Below are 19075 nucleotides of genomic sequence, written 5' to 3' on the forward strand. Positions count from 1 at the left end.
ATTGGTAGTATTATGAGCACTTGTTTGCATTTACAATCCCAAGTTGCAGCAACAAAAGTGTGATTTTGTCAAGCACAGTATCAGAGGCAATGTATCGTAATATTTGTTTTACAATTTTGGATAAGTGTGTTATTGTCTTAAAATATGTTATTTTGCACAGATGTTTTTAGTTAGTATCCATAATATTTATGTTGGGTGAGAAATTCACATTTGCCCTTGTTCCACATATTTCCTATTTCCTCTGGTACAAATGCAGGGCCGTGGCCACAATCTAAAAACTTAAATTAAGCAATAGATGCAAACGATTGTAGGAACAGACGCCTAGGCCTGTTATTTGCTGTAAATACATGTGTGCTTTTGCCAGCACGCCTTCCTGATACCTGGGCTTGTTTTCTTCACCCAAGGTGCAACAAACGTTTCTTGTCATCACCCTTGGTTTTTCAATGAGGTATTATTCGAGACCTTTATATTTTACTAAGATTTTGATTACTGCATACTTGCTTATAGGGGCTTTCATCCAGCTCCCATACTGTAATCCACATTTTTCTTCCACCAACCACAGCGTACAGCGTACAGCTTGGGGCAATAGGAATTATTATTAGTGCTGTAGAAGCAAAATTATGTGGGGATGCGGCCGAGTGCCCCTCCTCCTAAAAATAACTGTGGGTCTTGGGGGATGGGGTCCGCAGGCCAAAAATGGCCTGGGAAGGGATCCATGTGCCCCCTCCCCAATAAAATAAACATTGTATCATCCCCCAAGCCATGGCCTAACCCCGGATTTAAAAAAAAACATTTTTCGCCTTAGGCGGGGTATTTCTGGGACCCCACCATGAGGCCTAGGGGTTCAGGTGATCCCTACATTGGACCCTTATGTCTTTTGTTCATTATTTTTAGAACTTGGGACCGAGAACAGATGGCTGCCACCACTTCCTGGTTAAGGTAGTGGCAGTCAATCAGATCTCAGTTTGAGATTTGTCAGCTCCTCAGATCCTCTGAGGAGTGATATATACAATATATGTCAGTGATGTCATAAATTATGTCATAAAACATCATGAGTGTTGTAATATGTGAGGTCATAAACAGTGCACGGTGGGGAGAATGTTATTATGAACTCTACTATCTATACATGGTGACATTCTGTATTATTTTAGTTCAAAACGTTAATGTTGTCACTGATTACCATACATAAGGCCAATCAACAGCATGGGCACTTTGGGGGTTTTCTACATCAGTAACATTTGAGTACCGCACTCTGCTTTGCAGTTTGGCTGTTTGAATTCATGCTGCCTGCTAAGCCAACTGCTGTTGGAAACGTCAATAGTTCAAAGTTGTAATTACCCGCTCTATATTTCTTGAGCGCCTTGGGAAGTGGTATTACTTTCTCTACATGCTGTAATGTAAAGCGTATTACTGCATACATTGCTTTATTTGTTGCTTCTTTGAATCCACATTACAAGTGGTGCATTTAATTGTCATATGCTGCAATCCTGTTACTATGCATATTGCAATTATGAGTATTGTGATATATATTGTCAGGTCCAACCTGTCAATATTTATCGTGGAAAAATGCCTGGTAGTTACTGAAACATGTGGATTTTTGGCGCAGTAAACATTTTATTACCCCCAAACTCATAATTAGATATTTATCGCACCTGATAAGGATTAGGATTTTACCAGTTATCGCACCTGATAAGGATTAGGATTTTACCAGTTATCGCACTTGATAAGGATTAGGATTTTACCAGTTGCCATGAACATTTATTACATCAATTATTGGGCCACTTGTGATGAAGACCTTGTCAGGAACAGGGATGCTTGGAGAATCCATTCTGTAGTATGATATGTAGATTATTGAAATGCACTAGCAGCTGCTACCGAACGGGAGTAGGGGCTTGGGGAGAGTGGAGGCAATTAGATATATATATAAAATAAAAGAACTACTCACCTGGCCATCGTCACCTCTCCTCTGTCTTCATCCTGGAAGCAGGAAGCACTCATACTGCCCTGAGCCAATCACAATGCTGCACTGCAGCATTGTTATTGTCTGAGCGCCGTGGTTCTGTGCTCAGACAAGGAATGGGACCCTGGGCATGTTCTCCACCTGGGCTGTAATGCAGCCTGGGTGGAGAACATGCAAAGTGTGCATGACATTTTGGCCAGCCTGAGACATCCAGTCAAAATGTCCTGCACGCTAAGAAGTGCCTACCACTCCTCCCCCAGACTCTAAACAGCCTATCCCAGACCTCTGCCCCTAACTAACTGAGCCAGTATGTTTAAATAAAATGATAATAACTTTAAGTTATCATTTTATTTTTCAGTTTTTAATTGCTTACTCAGTGAACAGTGGGGCGACGCTCCTCTGCCCTAGAGGAGGAGCCGCCACTGTTAAATGCTATTCTCAGAACTGGCTATTTGTTTTTCAAGTACATTAAATATATCTTATAATAATGTTTCTTCACTAGCATGACTTCTGGCAATATTTGTGAATCATAAAATATGTTAAACGATTTTACTGACCTTTATGACCCGGAGGTTGACATGCGCTGGGTCTAAGGGGTAAGAACTTGTGCACTGCAGGATGCAGAAGTTCGGATTGATGGCTTTCACGATCTGATAAGTGCGACGCATGGTGTCCAGAGTCTGCATGCCACTGGAAATCACGAGTGGGCGCCCTGAAGGAAACAAAATTAGTTAGAATCATATTTCCTGTTAAACTTACAACCAGTCAGTTCGAGCCAGTGCTATATGTGGGAAGAAAATGCTGACGGGTCCCTATTGCAAATGTTTGTAAGTGTGAGGAACCGGCTCAAGCTTTCTTTCTGCGAGAGTTCATAACAAGCATTTGCAATGCAATAGGTCTCGCATTTACACGAGTTTGAGCTATTGGCATTGTAGATTACAATGCCTTTTATTAATGTGTTGGTTTTTTAAACAAATAAATAAAAGGCATTGTCATTTACAATGCCAATAGCATAAACTCTCGCAAATGCAAAACCTATCATTTGCGAGAGTTTATAATAAAAGGCATTGTAATCTACAATGTCAATAGCTCAAACTCGCATTGCAAATGCTTGTTTATATTACGTTTGAATCCTTGCATTCACTAAGTGTAAATTAACGTTATCAGCGGATCACCCCAGTACCTACTTAAATAGGCGCCATTATACACGAGAGGCGAGCTGTCTGTGAAATATTTCGCCGTGGGCTGGCCCTTCCTGGTAGAGCAGAGAATAGAGCTGTCTGGACGGGAGTTGTAAGCTGCTTTCCACCAAAATTCATTATTGGCCATGGCAGGCAGGGAGGCAGCAAAATATAAGCAGTAACGACACTGTGCTATGGACATTTTATGTCACTGGAAGCAGAAAGCACCCAGTCGACACGGACAAGGACTCGTGGCCCTGTTCCAGATTCACTGGAAATTACCACGTACCAGTGATCATTCAAGAAAAGGCACGGCTTTGTTGCAATCAGAACTAGGCAAAGTTGTAGCTCTCTCGCACCTTTTAGCAGCTCCTGTTACACACGCTGCTGCTGCCTTGGTGCTGAAAGTTATACACCAGAAAGGCACTATCCCTTTAACTGAACTACCTTTGAATTAGCTGGGGGTGGCGCAGAGCTCCAGGGCCCGAGGCAAACAAGTGTCTGTGAATGCGAAAGGGCTGGGTTAGCGACAAACAGCTGACTACTCGGGTGAAAGATAAGAGCACACATGGCGTCAGGCAGTGGGAGGCCTCCTTTGTTAATTAGTGGTTAGTGGTGGTTGCAGAAGTTGCAGGCAGGTAAACAAGTGCAAAGAAAGTTCTCCTCATTGTTACGCATACCCAGGGCTTTAAGACAATTTGGCCACTGCCATCTTGCTTTAGTAGCCGAAACTTCCCATGTCAATAGAGTTGAGGGAATTGTTGTAGGCAGAAGTGATGCAGCAAGCAACACTCGGGTTAATTGTGCATGCTACTTCTCTGTCACCACCATGAAAGTATGTCCCTATTGTCATCAGAGAAGACACGTGCTGGGCACGTTTGCAGCCTCCCATTGCAACAAAACACCTACATCCATCCTCACATATAGTCATTCTCTGTTCATCCACGTACCACTCACCCATCCAAAAATCCAACCATTTACCAACCATGGTTGTGTGTTTGCGTGAGCCCATCTCTGTGTTGTCTGACGGTATGAGTTTTGTGTGTGTGTTTACGCTTTTAGTTATATTTTCTGTGTGCGCGTGGGAGTCTGTATATGCAATATCTGTTCACGCATTCAAGCACATCACACTACATCCTAAGCCATTGCAACATAATAGAACAAATTAGTTAGACAGCTAACATAATCCATGCCTGTTGGCTTTGACAATGCTTGTGCTTTATTTTTATTTTTTTGTCAAACCGTTTTTATTGCAGGACCAAATGTATAATTCAACCATCAGGGCACATATTTGTAATGCGGGTTTCCCGCCTTCCCTTCGACCAGTATGTCGCGCGACGTACACAGCCGTACACTGTAATGAGTGTAAACCCGCTGTAAAGTTGAAAACAATACTCTTGAAAAGTTGCTCTTAATAAATTAAGTGTTTATTAATGAAGCGCAGCGTGGATGAAATTGTTGTGACCTATTCCCTGACTGCTGCCTGTGAGGGGTGGGGGCCCTTGGTACACACCCTCACTGCTGGGGATCAGGTGCGGAGCCTCGCGCGCGCTGCTCAAAGAACACACTGCAGCCGGTATCTCAGTTGGGCGCGAACTGCCTCGCTCGCCCGCCCGTTTATTATTTAACTACGCACTCACGTCCGAGACGTGAGCCCAACCTACGCAAAGCGTCCAGCGCTCTAGCCGTCGGCTAGAGCGCTAACTGTAACATCCCTTCTCAACTCAGTCCTTGACGACAGTTCAATTCTTAGTTTGCCGCATCACTTACTTGGCACGCAAAGTCTCTCAGCCGACTGCTGGGCCTGGGGTTCTCCCTCAGCTCATACCTGGCGGCCCTTCGTGAGGCCGGGGCCTGGGTCTCCGGTGCCACCTCTGGGCTTGGTTCACCACTGGTGCAGCCGGCGCCGCCTGGCTCAGACTCTGTGCTGTTCCGTGGGTCGGAGCTAGGTGCACTCGCCGGGAAGTCCCCCGAATCGCGGTCTTCGTTAAGGTCGGTCGCCCCTTGGTCGTCTGCGGGTCTCCTTACTACCTTGAACCATGATATGTTCCGGATGACCAGGTTTCTCCCTCGGCGCGCTGTCACCATGGTCCCTCGACGGTCGACCACTCTCCAGTATCCTTTTTCATATCGTGTCTTAAACTTTCCTCCCGGCCGGCGCTCTTTTAGGACTACCGTGTCTCCAGCCTGAACCTCTCTGGTCACAGCCCTCCGTGCCTCACTGACTCGGTTATTGCGCATTTGGCGCCTCCGGAACGCCTCTTCCTCACTGAATGGTGGCGCTACCCAGCCTTGGGCTACCAGTAGCCCGTCCCTGCGGGCTCCGTGGAACAAGAGGGCCCAGGGCGCTTGTCGGGTGGAACAGTGGGGAGTGCTGCGGTACTCCCCCAGGAATCGCTGTAGTTCTTGTTCCGGGTCTAGCTGTTCGGACACAGCGATGCGTAGTATTTTTTTGATGGTGCGCATGAATCGCTCCACCTCCCCATTGGCTTGGGGCCACTGCGGGGTGATGCGCCTGTGTCTGATTCCGTGTGACCTTAAGAGCTCTTCGAACTCGTGTCCTTGGAATGGGGGCCCGTTGTCACTCCGTAGCTCCTCGGGGTAGCCGAACATCCCGAATACCTTCTCCAGGGCGGGCCCCACATGCACGAAGGCGGTGGATGGTAAAGCCTCTGCTATCGAGTATTTCGAGTAGCTGTCGATGATGACTAGTGTGACTCGCCCGTCGGGCAGGCTCCCAAAATCCACGCTGATCTTCTCCCACGGGCTTCGCCCATGCTCTTCGGTTATAATGGGCGCCGATGGTTGGGCCTCCCCTGTCAGTTGGCATGACTGACAGCTGCGGACGGTGTCGTTGACATAGTTACTCATGCCCGGGAACCACACCTTCTCTCTCATCCGGGCTTTCATCCTCTCCGTCCCCTGGTGTCCCTTGTGGGCTAGCTGGGTCGCTCTTGTCCTGAGGGCCGCTGGGATGACAATTCGGGAACTTCTTAGAAGGAGTCCTCCTCTGGTCACGCTCAGCTCGTGGCGTACCCTCCACATGTGTTGAAGGTCCTCTCGGTCTTCACTGGCCCACGAGTTCGCTGCTTGAAGAAAGTGCTGCCAGGTTCCCTCGAGGACGGTGCTCTTGACCTTGGTCAGTACGGGGTCTTGGTCAGCTGTTTCTTGGAGCTCCTCGAGCGTAATGGCCTGGGGACACGTCAGTGCCGCCACCATGTCAAGGTGTTCTTCGGCCTCGTCCTCAGTGTCTTTGTGCTCGGGCTCACTGCCCCGTTCTGGGTGTCGGGACAGGAAGTCCGCTGGGTTTTTGGCACCGGGTCGGTATATTACGCTCAGGTGGTATTGTTGCAGGCCGATGGCCCACCGCTCTATGCATGGGGGCGGGTGTGGTGCTGTTCCTCGGAATAGCAGCACCAGCGGTTGATGGTCGGCCACCACTGTGAACGGATGTCCACATACGTACAGATGGAAGTGACGACAGCCCCATCGGATCGCTAGTGCTTCCCGCTCAATTTGGGAGTATCGCTTTTCTGTGTCTGTGAGGGCCTTGCTAGCATATGCAAGAGTCGCCCTTTGCCCCGGTTCTTGCTCTTGTGTCAAGACTGCTCCTAGCCCTACGGGGCTGGCATCCACCAGGATTTCGGTCTTCTTGGTCGGATCAAAATAGACCAGTGTCGTTTGGTCAAGCAGTGCCTCCTTGATCGCCTCAAATGCCCTTTCTTCGGTGTCAGTCCACTGCCACATTACGTCAGTCTTGGTGAGGTGCCTGAGGGGCTCGGCCAGGGTGGCCAAGTTCGGGACGAACCTCCCGCAGTACGTGGCCATCCCCAAGAAACTGCATACTTCCGCCACTGCCGCGGGGGCCGCAGCCATTTTGATGGCGTGCGACTTGCGGGGGTCTACTTGGATGCCTTCCTTGGTAAAGATGTAGCTAAAGAATTCGATTCTTTGTTGAAACAGTTGGCACTTTTCTCGGTGTAGGGTGACTCCGTGCTCTTGTAGCCTCGCGAGGGTGGCCCGGACATATCGGTAGTGCTCCTCCACTGTTTTGGAGTAGATGAGGATATCATCGCTCACATTCAGGATGCCAGGGAGTCTGACCAGGATGTCTCTAATCGTGTTCTGGAAGATTTCGGCAGCCGATGAGATCCCAAAGTTCAGGTGTCGGTACCGCCTTAGCCCTAAGTGTGTGCTGAAGGTCGTAATGTAACGGCTCTCCTTCGCTAGGGTGAGTTGGTGGTACCCTGCATTTAAGTACAGTTTCGAGAACCATCGGGCGCCGTTTAGGTCGGACACAATGTCATCCATGGTCGGCGTGATATGCCTTTCTCTTTTGATGGCCTTGTTTGGGAGGCACATGTCGATGCATAGCCGGATCTTCCCCGGTTGTCGTGGCTTCTCGGCTATCACCATCGGTGATACCCATGGTGTGGGTCCTGTGACCTTCTCTATTACACCTTGTTCCTCCAACCTTCGGAGTTCCTCCTCTACTAGCGGGCCTAAGGGCTGTCGGTTGTACAGCGGGGTCTATGTGGAGCTGTACCGGCGGCCTTTTGATCTTCCCCAGTCCTGAAAACAGGCCTTGAAACGCTTCCAACAGGTCTTCGACTTGCTTGTCTTGAACTGCTCTGAGAAATGTGATCAGCCCTAAATCTTCTGCCGCGAGGCCGCTGAGTAATGTGTCTACTTCCTGGTTGATTACATGAATGTCAATGACGATTCCTGCCTTTTCTGACTGTACTGCCACCGTCATCTTTCCTTTCAGCGGAAGCGGCGTGTCACTGCCATAAGCGAAGATCTTGGCCTTCGACGGTCGGAGCTCCGGCCTCGGTCTGAGGCGGTTGTACTGTTGCAACGCCCATCACCGTCACCGACACACCGGTGTCTATCACGGCGTTCACCTCCGATCCAGCTACTAGTATGTCACATCGTGGCTGTGGTCGCCGGGTGCTTTTGAGGGCTCTAGTGAATGATACAAGGTATGTTTCTTCTCCATCGTCGGACTCAGTGCTTGAATCGGGATACTCCCTGGTTTGTTCCCTTCTGGGCCTCGGCTGCGACGACAGCGACGTGTGTGACAATTGTCGTATCAGCTTCCGCATCGGCCTGTCTCGCTTGTAGTTGCCTCTCTGTGCCTTCCTGCGACAGACCGAGGCAAAGTGGTTGTCGATGCCACAGTTAGTGCACGTTTTCCCTCGAGCCGGGCATGTCTTGTGGGGGTGGTCATCGTATCCGCAGTACCCGCATCGCTTGGCTTGATCCGGGGCCCGCCGTTCGCGGGGCTTTTGCGGCCGTTCTTTCCTCCGGACCGCGTCCGTCTTCTCCACCTTCACTTCCACACTTCTGTCAGTTCCTTTCACCAGGGCCAGGTCCATCTCTTCTGCGCGCGCCGCAGACAAATCGTGTGTTCTGGCGAGGACGAGAATTTCGTTCATCGCGATGTTGGGTTTTCGAAGTATCAGGCCTCGTAGTGTTTTGCTCCTGATTCCCAGTATCAGTTGCGCCCTGATTTCTTCTTTGGCCCGTTCCCCTACCAGGTGCGTGTCTGCGAGGGCGTGCAGCCTCGCGTGGAATGCGTCAACCGACTCCCCTTCGCGCTGTTTTGCTTGGCGAAGTTTGAAGTGTTCGTAATCAGGGTTGACTTGGGGGTCAAAATGTGCATTCAGAGCCGCCACTGCTGCTGCGTAGTCCGTCGGGGGTCCCGTGTCGTGTAGGTGTTTGAATAAGAGGTACACTTCCTCACCGGCATAGTGTAAGAGGAGGGAGCGTTTCACCGCTCCGTCAGTCTCTATGGACCCAATGAAGTAATTTTCCAGTCTGCCCAGCCACGTCTGCCACCGCGGGCGGCGGTCGTGGGGTCCGCGGCTTCACTAAACGGAGGTAGTACTCCCGAAGCGGGGTGCTGGGGCAGCGCCCCTGCTGGGCCGGGCATCTCGGTATCGCTCATCGTGGTGATGAGAACACCGACGTGTGTTCAGTGGCTGTCGCAACTGTGCACTCACTGGATGAGTTGGCAGCAGCACGTGGGCAGGTGCAGTGCGCTGCGCCGCTAGGCGAGGCCTTTCTGGAAAGGTAGCTGGAGGCCGGGTTCCTGGGGTTCAGCAGTAGACCCTCGTTGCCAATGTTGTGACCTATTCCCTGACTGCTGCCTGTGAGGGGTAGGGGCCCTTGGTACACACCCTCGCTGCTGGGGATCAGGTGCGGGGCCTCGTGCGCGCTGCTCAAAGAACACACTGCAGCCGGTATCTCAGTTGGGCGCGAACTGCCTCGCTCGCCCACCCGTTTATTATTTAACTACGCGCCTACGTCCGAGATGTGAGCGCAACCTACGCAAAGCGACCAGCGCTCTAGCCGACGGCTAGAGCGCTAACTGTAACAGAAATCAGCCCACAACCGGTCACTCAACAGCTCTTGTTGTAACTGCCTCAGTGAGCATTTACAGGCAGTCACAACGAGAACCGTGGAATGAAAGGAGCACATTAAATAACAACAGAGCGCGGGGAAGAAGCTCGATATAAATAACTATCAGCACGTGAATAACAAGTCGCTCTTAAAGGGAAAGAGCGACTTGTTACCTTAACACAAAACTCGATGGGCAGCCCTCGTCCTCTGTGATCCTTTCGTAAAGGATCACAGAGGACGAGGGCTGCCCATCACTCTGCTTAAAGAAAAGGAGTTTATACTTTGAAGTTTTCATTGGCGATTTTGAGCCTTTGATGTGAATAACAAGGCCCAGGGAAGAGAGGCAAATCCCCTAGTGCCACCATCGAGTTTTTTGACCCGAATTCCACATGGAGCCCCATGCGCCTGACGCCGGAGGAAAGGTTTTTCCTTGAAGTAAGCTGCCATTCAAAATGTGCAGGTCTTCCTTCCCAGTAACATTAAAGGCAGGCAGCAGTGTTCTTTTACAATTTCCTGCTCGTTTTCACATCAGTGCTCCTGTGGAAATTTGATTACCTTTTGTATTTAAGAAACATGTTCTAGTTTCAGGGGATCTCATTAAATGGAAAGCTTCCCATTCAACGGGGATCTTAAGCTTTGGGGCACAAATAGGTTAGTTAACGTATGTTTCCAATCACTGCACTCTCCGTGCTCCTTCTCCACACTCCCTAACACCTTTCTGGCTCTGAACGCAGTAAAACGTTAAGTATTTGTGTCACATCACTGAAAAATGTAGAAGTCACATCAGCCAATCACAGCACTCTAAATAAAAATAGCTGCTAAGTATATAACCACGTTTCAATGAATACATTTGCAACAGCAACACCCCCTTCTTTCTCCTCTCCCTGTCCCTCTATTCTCCACCCTTCCTCTCTCTCTTTCCCTGATTTATGCAACGGCGCTGTGGTATGACCATGTTTAAAGGAACACGTGTGCCATAGTGACTCCCCCTTCTTTTTCCTCTCCCTGTCCCTCTATTCTCTACACTTCCTCACTCTATTCTCCACCTTTCCTCTCTCTCTTTCCCTGCCTTCTGGAACGGCGCTGTGGGATAGATGGAGAAATTAAGGAGCAGTCTGGAAGTACAAGACGGAAAGGGGGACACAGAGACGCCAAAATCTACTTTCTACCAAGGTATAGTCACAGATAAGGCTCTCTCAGATCTTGCAGACATGCCTGGTGTCTCCTTTTTAAAAACCCCAAGCAAAATTAAATTTTGCCGGTTTAGTGCTCCCTCTTTCCTGGCAACTGAGGAATTTACGTGCTGCATTTGCAACGTGGTAGACCACTGTTGGTTGCCTGATAGTGCTTGCCTAGTTTCAGTAGTCAGTATAACACCAGCCGTGCCATAGCCCGCTCTGTTATTTACATTCCAATATGTACTCTGTAAGGAATGCCAGTATTACTTTGCAGCTGTGCATTCGAATCAGTCTCGCTGTTGTTTTAGTTCATAATATGTATTCAGCTTATAACACTTTCTCATTTGTTAAAGGTAGAGATGTTGACGTTAAAAATACCAATGGCAATGCTGCTTTGCAAATTACTCCACTGCAAAAAAAAAGTAAAAAACATTGTCATTTTAAACGCCATCAGCTGAAACTTTTACAAATGCGAGACCTATTGCATTGAAAATGCTTGTTTATTTTTCTATGATTTGGGCAGAAATGGAGGGCCCCCGTTCTGGATCATTTTCAAAATCTGCTTATTTTTTCAGTCCGTGCTGAGCACTGGCAGGGCTCTGACCACTTAAAGCCCTGATTCGAAGTCCATGTCAATATAAAGTAGTGTTTCCAGGTTGGGGAATCATCTACGGAGATATTGGGAACTCGACATTGTCAAAAGTCCCAAAACTAGCATGAGTCCCAGATTTTCAAATTTTTCTTTTGCTTTATACTAAACTCTCTGATTTTCCACCACCATAATTAAAATCTGCATTTATAAAAAAGTTAATTCCTCTTGATTGTGAATCGGGCCCATAAGGATAAAGCAGCCCCCCCCCCCCATTTTTAAAAGGAGAACTCAGACTTCCATTGCCTGATAATACTGCAATACCTACTGGAATCAGGGGTGCTTCTCTCAATTGTGCAGCAGGTGCAGTGGCACCATGGCCCAGGAGTGCGTGGGGCTCAATGTATCTAAATTATTTTATTTATCTACATTTGGTAGGGGCCATCGCACCACTTCTATGCCACTGACAGGAATACAATTTTCAGATCTTAGGTCTGTAATGTTATCCGACTCAAGCAAAGATGTTTCGGTTTACATGTATATACGCCAGCTACCGATTCTTAGGTGACCGATCGCCAAAAGTAGGCACCTAAACATCAAAAAGATGAGCAGAACATGCTTTTAATTCCTAACTGCACAGATATATTAAACATAGTTCCTGTTAATCTCTGCCTGATTTGCATATTTGAAGAGGGTGTGAGAGAGTGCCGCATGAAAGAGGGGGGGACTGGAGACCGCCACCCCCAAAACTTGTGCCGCCTGGGGCGCACCGCCCCCACCTTTGCCCCCCTTGCTATGCTACTGTGCAGACTGGTCTGATGCCTGTGTAAGGATTATGTCTGAGACGGTGAGATGTGGCTGTCTTTCTGTCTCCGAACAACTATGAACTATAAAGTGATTTTATATATTGCTTAACTCGGGGCCTTCTTGTTTATCTTATACTCTCTTTAAGCAATTTACATCAATGCCAAATTCAGGTATCACTTCTTTGCCAAACCTACTTATAACAGGCACCTCAGTTTCGTGTCTTTTTATCACTATTTCTAAGCAACAAGCGTTACTGGCCCTATCACAAATGTGTGCTTGCAGGTTAAGTTTGTTTTTAGGACAAAACCTAGGGATTCGCATTGTCCACAATGACCGGTTTACAATCCAGGAGAGTCACAAATTAATCAATGACTGAACTGGCATACTGGATTTTCATGGGCAGAATTATTAGAAGCTCTGGGCCTGATTCACAAAGTTAAACTTACACTTTAATACAAGTTTACAATTGTGGGCTATTCTCAAAGGGATTTATGGGTAGTATTTTTACGAGTGCGGAGTCTCAGCACATAAAAAGATATCTCTTTTTATGTGCGGAGATATCTTTTTATGTGCGGAGAGTCAACACTTGTAAAAATATAACTCATCAATCCCTTTGTGAATAGCATACAATCGTAAACTTACACAAATGTGGGAGTTTACCTTTGTGAATTACGCTCTCTGTTTTTGAGGGGTTGAGTTACAAGTGATGATTAGAATTACACCTTTAGAAATTCTTCAGGGTGTTGGAGAGCACCGAAATGTTACTTGGAGAGAAAATCTTAAAATAGACCTAAATGGCACTGGCACATTGATGATAATGTAACTCAGAATCTCTAACAATAAACCTGAGTCATGTTAAATAAAGGCTAAAATGTGTGTCTGATTAAATGGATGCTTTAGGAGCCCCTTGTTGGAGACTGACAATGTTAGCTACAGTTACCTATTGAAACAGGTGAAACAGTTTAACACTGCACCTTCAGTGCCCATTTATTCTTTCAGGATGTTAATCAGAGAGATATGATAGACTGTCTTGAAGATAGATGATAGGTCTAGAACCACAAGCCGATATGAGTTTCACGAGTCAAGGAAGCAGAGGGCATTGTATCTACTTGAAGTAGAGCTGTCTCCAAGCTGCAGCACTGCTTGAACCCAATTGAAGTATGCCTAGGAGAGTTTAGACTGAATATGATAAGATAGGTGGGAAAGTTCACAACTTTCTATCACTTTCTTGAGGAAAGGTGGTCTTGAAATAGGGTGAAGATTGTTAAGGTCACTAACAACTACTGAGGCTTTCTTGAAAAGGAGGAAAACCTGTCCAGTTTTCAGACCGGCAGGATACACACCTTGAGCATATGATGAATTCATCACAGTTGTCCAGTAGAGTAGAATGTAATTGTCCAGTATCCTAAAAATGTTTCCAGATAACATGTGAATAAAATTTGATCGTTTTACTTCGGCTATAATTTCAAGTAACTCATACTAGATTTCATTAAAATGGGAACATGTCATTTGATCTTTAAGGTCCAACTTGCAATTGATCAGAAGGTAAGAGGTTGGAGCAAGTGAGAGTTCAACGGACTTTACCTTCTCAGTAAAGAACTTCACAAAATCTGTACATTTGGATTCGCAGATGTTGACTGTACCAGCAGATGCCTGACGCTTTTGCAATTTGACTACTTTAAAACGGCATTTTGAGTAGTACTTGGCGGTATCTCTTAGTGATTTGATGTACAGAGACATTTATGTGTAAATGTGTTTTTATAACTTCTTCTGGTAGCCCAAAGTTGAGCCAGACTAAGGACGAAGGTCAAATTGCCTCCATATATTTGTAAATATTCTTGGGAATGTTCTTTCCTTGTATAAATCTTTCAAGGATCATTGAGCAGATAAAGTCGATCTTTTCTTCTTACTTTAACGGGGAATTGCAATCCTCAAGATGGTCCTACATGCAGTCATTGTATGTAAACATTGATATCTTTATCAGTTCCAATTGGGGGCAGATTCAACTGGGCCTTACTTGCAAGTGCATGAATAGTAATATTCTCGATGTCCGGAAACACCACAGTCTCCTTTTTTTCTTGATTAAACCTTCGACAGAGGACAAAGGATAATATGAAAGGGATATAGAGATGATGGAATCAATCAAACAGGATAGGATCATCAATAAGAAATACTTTGCATTGATCAGGTCAAGTATGGATCTACTTAGCCTAGTCAATTTTTGGCATTTTCTTAGATGAATACAGAGAGTAAATTAACAGCTTTATCATTAGCATTACTCCAAAGCAGACTGCATAAGAGATTATCAGCCAGTTTGTAATATGCTCCAAACATTCTTCAATGAATGTGTTATTAATAACTATAGGGTGAAATATGCCATCTAGTTAATCTGTTGAGAAAATTAGAGTAGAAAGTTTCAGATCAAGCCATTAAAAGAAGTGGTATCAATGAGTGGGGACTGTTCTACAATGATACTCAGAGTACCTGCCTGCATTCTCTGTCACATGGACAATATAATTATGAGGAGGTAGAAGGATGTTCATTACTTTGTATGAGGTGTCTTTAAGTTAGGTTTTTGTAAGTACTAGCTTATTATACCTAGGTCGAGAATTACATGATCTTTTGCAAAGGTGGAAGTATCAGAAAGACCAATGCCTTGTGCCTCTATATATGATCTCAGAACACACTGAGGATTTGCAATGTCCTCATTATGAATGCAATAGACCACATATATTGCTTTAAAGATAAAACTTTAGTTAACTTACTCTTTATTTTCTATAGAGACATTCAAATGTGTGAATCATCTATTCTTATTCTCAAAATCTATAATTACAGCAGAAATCAATGGTTTTATTGACTATTACATGTACCTTCCCAATATTCATTGTGACTCAGGGCAAGATTTATAGTAGGGTAGAAGTCGAAAATACTCTAATTTTCAAGGAAGTTCTAAATCTAAAGAGCGTCCACCAAAAGAATGTTCTCCCCAGATTCAGCATTTTCTCCAAAAATCTGATAATTTTTCCATAACCACAACTGCAATCAGGCCTTAACACTTTGCATTAGTAAATGTTGTGTACCTGACAGTGTAAGCGGTATTGTGTATAATAAGCATTTTTTAATTCAAGCAGACTTAATATTTGTTTTCTATTAGGTATATAAGATACAATTACATATTCAAATCTTAGTAGATCTGTGAATATTTTTGATTTGTATTTCTTACATTTTACTGTTTTAAAAATACTTGCCTTTCTTTGCAACTCTTTCCATATACGGGAAATTGTTTGCGTCGGCTGATGCTACTTTGAAAAAGGGAACATTCAACTCATGAAGAAACTCAACTGCCATCTGTGGTAGAAATCAAGAAATTAGCCCCCTTTTGAAAACACATTAGCGGTATCAGAAAGCGTATGCTGGCGACTGCAGGCATAGACAAAAAAGGTCAATGTACACATTCAGAAATTACATATGATTCATAAAAGTAACATATATTTGCATGTACCTGGAAAAGTTCATGACTGGTTCAAGCGTGTAATGTATGCAGTGTGGGGGTATATATATATTGCTCAGGTAAATCTGGTCTGTATTTGGAAGAGTAGCATCCCATGGAGAGTGTCACAGGAATGTATAAGGACAACCTATGTATTTTAACACCTAAAAACTTGTAACCTTTTTTTGGTTTTGACAAACATTTATGAATGGAGTTGAGCCATTGTTTTGCAATCATTTTCACACTAATGGACCAGGTGTGTTTTGTTTAGAAAGTGAGTGAAAGCATAACGATCAGTATAGCTTATTATAAAGAAGGGTGTACAGGTGGCGGCTCAGTAAACCCCCAAAAATAGCACAGGCTACAAATGTTCATTATCTCACATCTTCTCTAAATTCATATGCAATATATTTGTGTATATTATACAAATGTGTAGCATGAAAATCATACCTATCCATGTTTGACAAAACAAATTACACCTGAGTCACATGGCAATGTACGCTAATAAAAAAATACATTAAAGAGATGCCTAACAGTAAAATATGCTTCGCGTTCTTCATTTGTTAATTTTGCTATTTTACTAATCTGTTCCATTTTTAACATTTGAAGATAATGTTGAAAATTATTGCCAGTTATAAATCCTACATGACATAACACCAGGCATTTTATTTGTGTTACCTTTTTGTGAAAAAGCTATGGTGAAACTTCTACGGGCCGGTAAAAGCCCACAGAGCAACATTCCAATGTTGCTTTTGTTCACAACTGTTGCTGTAAACAAAGGCCTCTCAGACCCAAGGGTATTTAAACCCCCTCGGGCTCAGAGAGGCCTTTGTTTTATTTGTTAGCACATTCTGCCCCCTAGTGGCAGAATGTTCTAATAGCCTTATAGCCCTTCGTAGCTGGGCCATACCGGCCATTAAAGTCCTGCTCCCTTGTTAAAGGCCCTCACCTTTGGCTCGGGCCTTTAACGCTGGAGCAGGCCTTTAATGGCCATTTTAGCCCACTACGGCGGGCTTTAAAGCTATATTAAAACACAGTTTTTAGCATTTAAATATGGCTTCCAAATGTTAGATCATTTTGACTATGACAAGCTGTGTTTGTTCCTTTTCTTACTCTCACCTACCAGGCCAGTTTTACAGTTAATATAATGTTTGATTTAAAAAATGTTGTGCCACTTAAATCATGAAAATGTGTAATCTGTTTCGTCTCATTCCCATTTGGTTTAAATTGACAATGACATTGATTCCAGATTTTTGATGACAGTTTGTCCTACTCAAGATCTGCTACTACACCTAGTCTTTGAAATGGAAGACAAACATCCTCAGTGGTATGGAGCAGCAGGCTGTGGCCAGAGTGGCCTCCCGGAAGTTTGATAATTGCTGGACGAGGTCTTGGTGAAGCTGTTGACTTTTGTCAGCAAAGCTCAGAGAGGGAAACATGTTTATTACACATCCAGGAGGGACCTTGCTGACTGGATACTTTTCCTGCCTTTGCACAGTAACGATTGCCACCTTCAGACTCAGTTACTTTTTTGGAGCTCAAATTCTCCCAGTGGGGCAAGGCTGCAGGCTGTTGCTGAAGAGGGCTCCATGAGGCCGGATTCTTTCCTGAGAGTTCAAGCTGATACAGCCTGAATCTTTTATTTCCAACAGCAATGTATCTTCATCTGATTGGTTTGGCAGGTTGGTCCTGGTCCTCAGGAGGTCTTTGGACCAAAACGTCTTTAAGTCCCAGGCATCAGGAAACTTTAGGTGGAGTGCACTTTACACCAGCCAAGGGTCCAGGACCTTGAGGATAGCATTTGGAGGTTAAGACCCACTCCAGGAAGACAAACTGCAGGATCCAGGTCAGGTCCTGTTGGAATTGGTCTTCCACTTACAAAGAGACATAGACCAGGTTCTCATGCCTATAGGCTCAATATAGAATGCCTTTTTCAGTAGATATGTTGGTCAAACACTCCCCACTCAGGGCCTGATTACGAGTTTGGCAGTGCGGGAGTGGGACTGCCATGCCGCCCCCCCGCTCCCACACCACTAAACTAGTATGCGCACCACCCTACAGATTATGAATTTTTACTCACCGGCAGGCAGTTATTTGCCGTTCCCACTGTGGTGCCTATGAAATAGGCATCGCAATGGGAATGTCAAAGGCAGTGCATGCACAGCATGGACTGGTACAGTTCATGAAGTGCAGGTACTGGGGTGCATTCACACAGGGGTACAAAATGTGCCCCCCTGCATGCACACTATGGCCCAAAGGCAACAAGGGGCCCTACGGGCCCTATCAGCCCCCCTTTGTTTCCTCTCTGCCACAGTTTTCATGGAGCAGGAACCGCCATAAAAACCGTGGTGCAGAGGAAACTCGTAATATGCTTGGTGGTCTGCCGTGCCACCGCCAGAGATTTCTGATCCCTGGTGGTTGGGGCAGTGCAATAGCGGTCTGACCACCCAACTCTTAATGTGGCGGTCAGACCGCCGGTGCAGTGGTGACTGTACTATCACCCCTGTGCCACTCTGAATCTGACGTTCCGTGGAATGCCAGAATCATAATCAGACCCTTAGTGTGATGTATTGCTGAATTTCAATAAGTAGGTCAAATTCTAAAAAATCGCTATGTGAATTAGGCACCTTATTACATGTATTCATTGGGTGGCTGAGGTATTTACCAAAACTAGCAGGAATGCCATGTAAGTCATGAGAAACCATCATAATTATTTAAAGAAAATGCAAACATACAGGTTTAAGCCTTACAAGCAAGGTGGCTAAAGCACACTTTTGGCCATCGGTTTAGGTGACTTATATGGTGTAGATACTTACAGGCCAATTGATTTGTGTATATGCTTTGTTATCTTTTTATTTGTGGTTATTCGTCATTTTGCACTTTACTGTTCAACTATTTTGGAGATATTAAATGGTGACAGTTGGACTGGAACTTTTCATGTGTTTTTTTACTTCCTAAACAGAGGGGCATAACAAGGGTGCCATGGGCCTGGTGGAATAAATGAGACCAATTGTCCCCGGTTGGCAAAAAAGGGCCAGATGTACTGACATTAAGAATACCGCTTAACTAATTGTGATTTTCTCCAATCGCAATTAGGAAATCGGTATTTCTAATGTGTGAAACTCATTAATGATTCCTAGTCGGTTGGAAATAGACCTACCTCATGCATATTATTGAGGTAGGTTGCAATTTGCGACCTATTAGGAATCGTAGCCATCACAAGGATGTTGACTTGCTGAAGTCAGCAGACCACCATGTCTGTGATTGCTTTTTCATAAAACAATGTATTTGTTTAATGCAGTCTATTGTCCTCAAAGGAAAATGGGGTGCGTTTAAAAAGAAATAAATGTAACTTTGCTGTTTCATTTTTTAAGAATAGGCTTGGGTTCTTGGGACTACTGCCTGCTCTTAAAAATATATTTGTTATCCTCTCTCAAAGGGGAAAGGGGGTTTCCACCTCTTTCA

At 45.3% G+C, this 19075-nt stretch overlaps 1 protein-coding gene across 1 annotated transcript in view; it reads right to left on the minus strand.

Moving 5' to 3' along the window:
• LOC146861956 (N-acetylneuraminate-9-phosphate synthase-like) overlaps positions 1-19075 on the minus strand; it is a 118713-nt gene that overhangs the window by 82989 nt on the left and 16649 nt on the right. Inside the window, exons 3-4 of the mRNA XM_085641116.1 lie at positions 15369-15468; positions 2518-2672 (exon numbers count right to left, since the gene is read on the minus strand). Of these exons, the coding sequence (XP_085497242.1) occupies positions 2518-2672; positions 15369-15468 (255 nt within the window). The remainder of the gene's footprint in view (positions 1-2517; positions 2673-15368; positions 15469-19075) is intronic.

The sequence above is a fragment of the Triturus cristatus genome, chromosome 2_2 (genome assembly GCF_964204655.1).
Source record: "Triturus cristatus chromosome 2_2, aTriCri1.1, whole genome shotgun sequence".
Taxonomy (NCBI): Eukaryota; Metazoa; Chordata; class Amphibia; order Caudata; family Salamandridae; genus Triturus; species Triturus cristatus.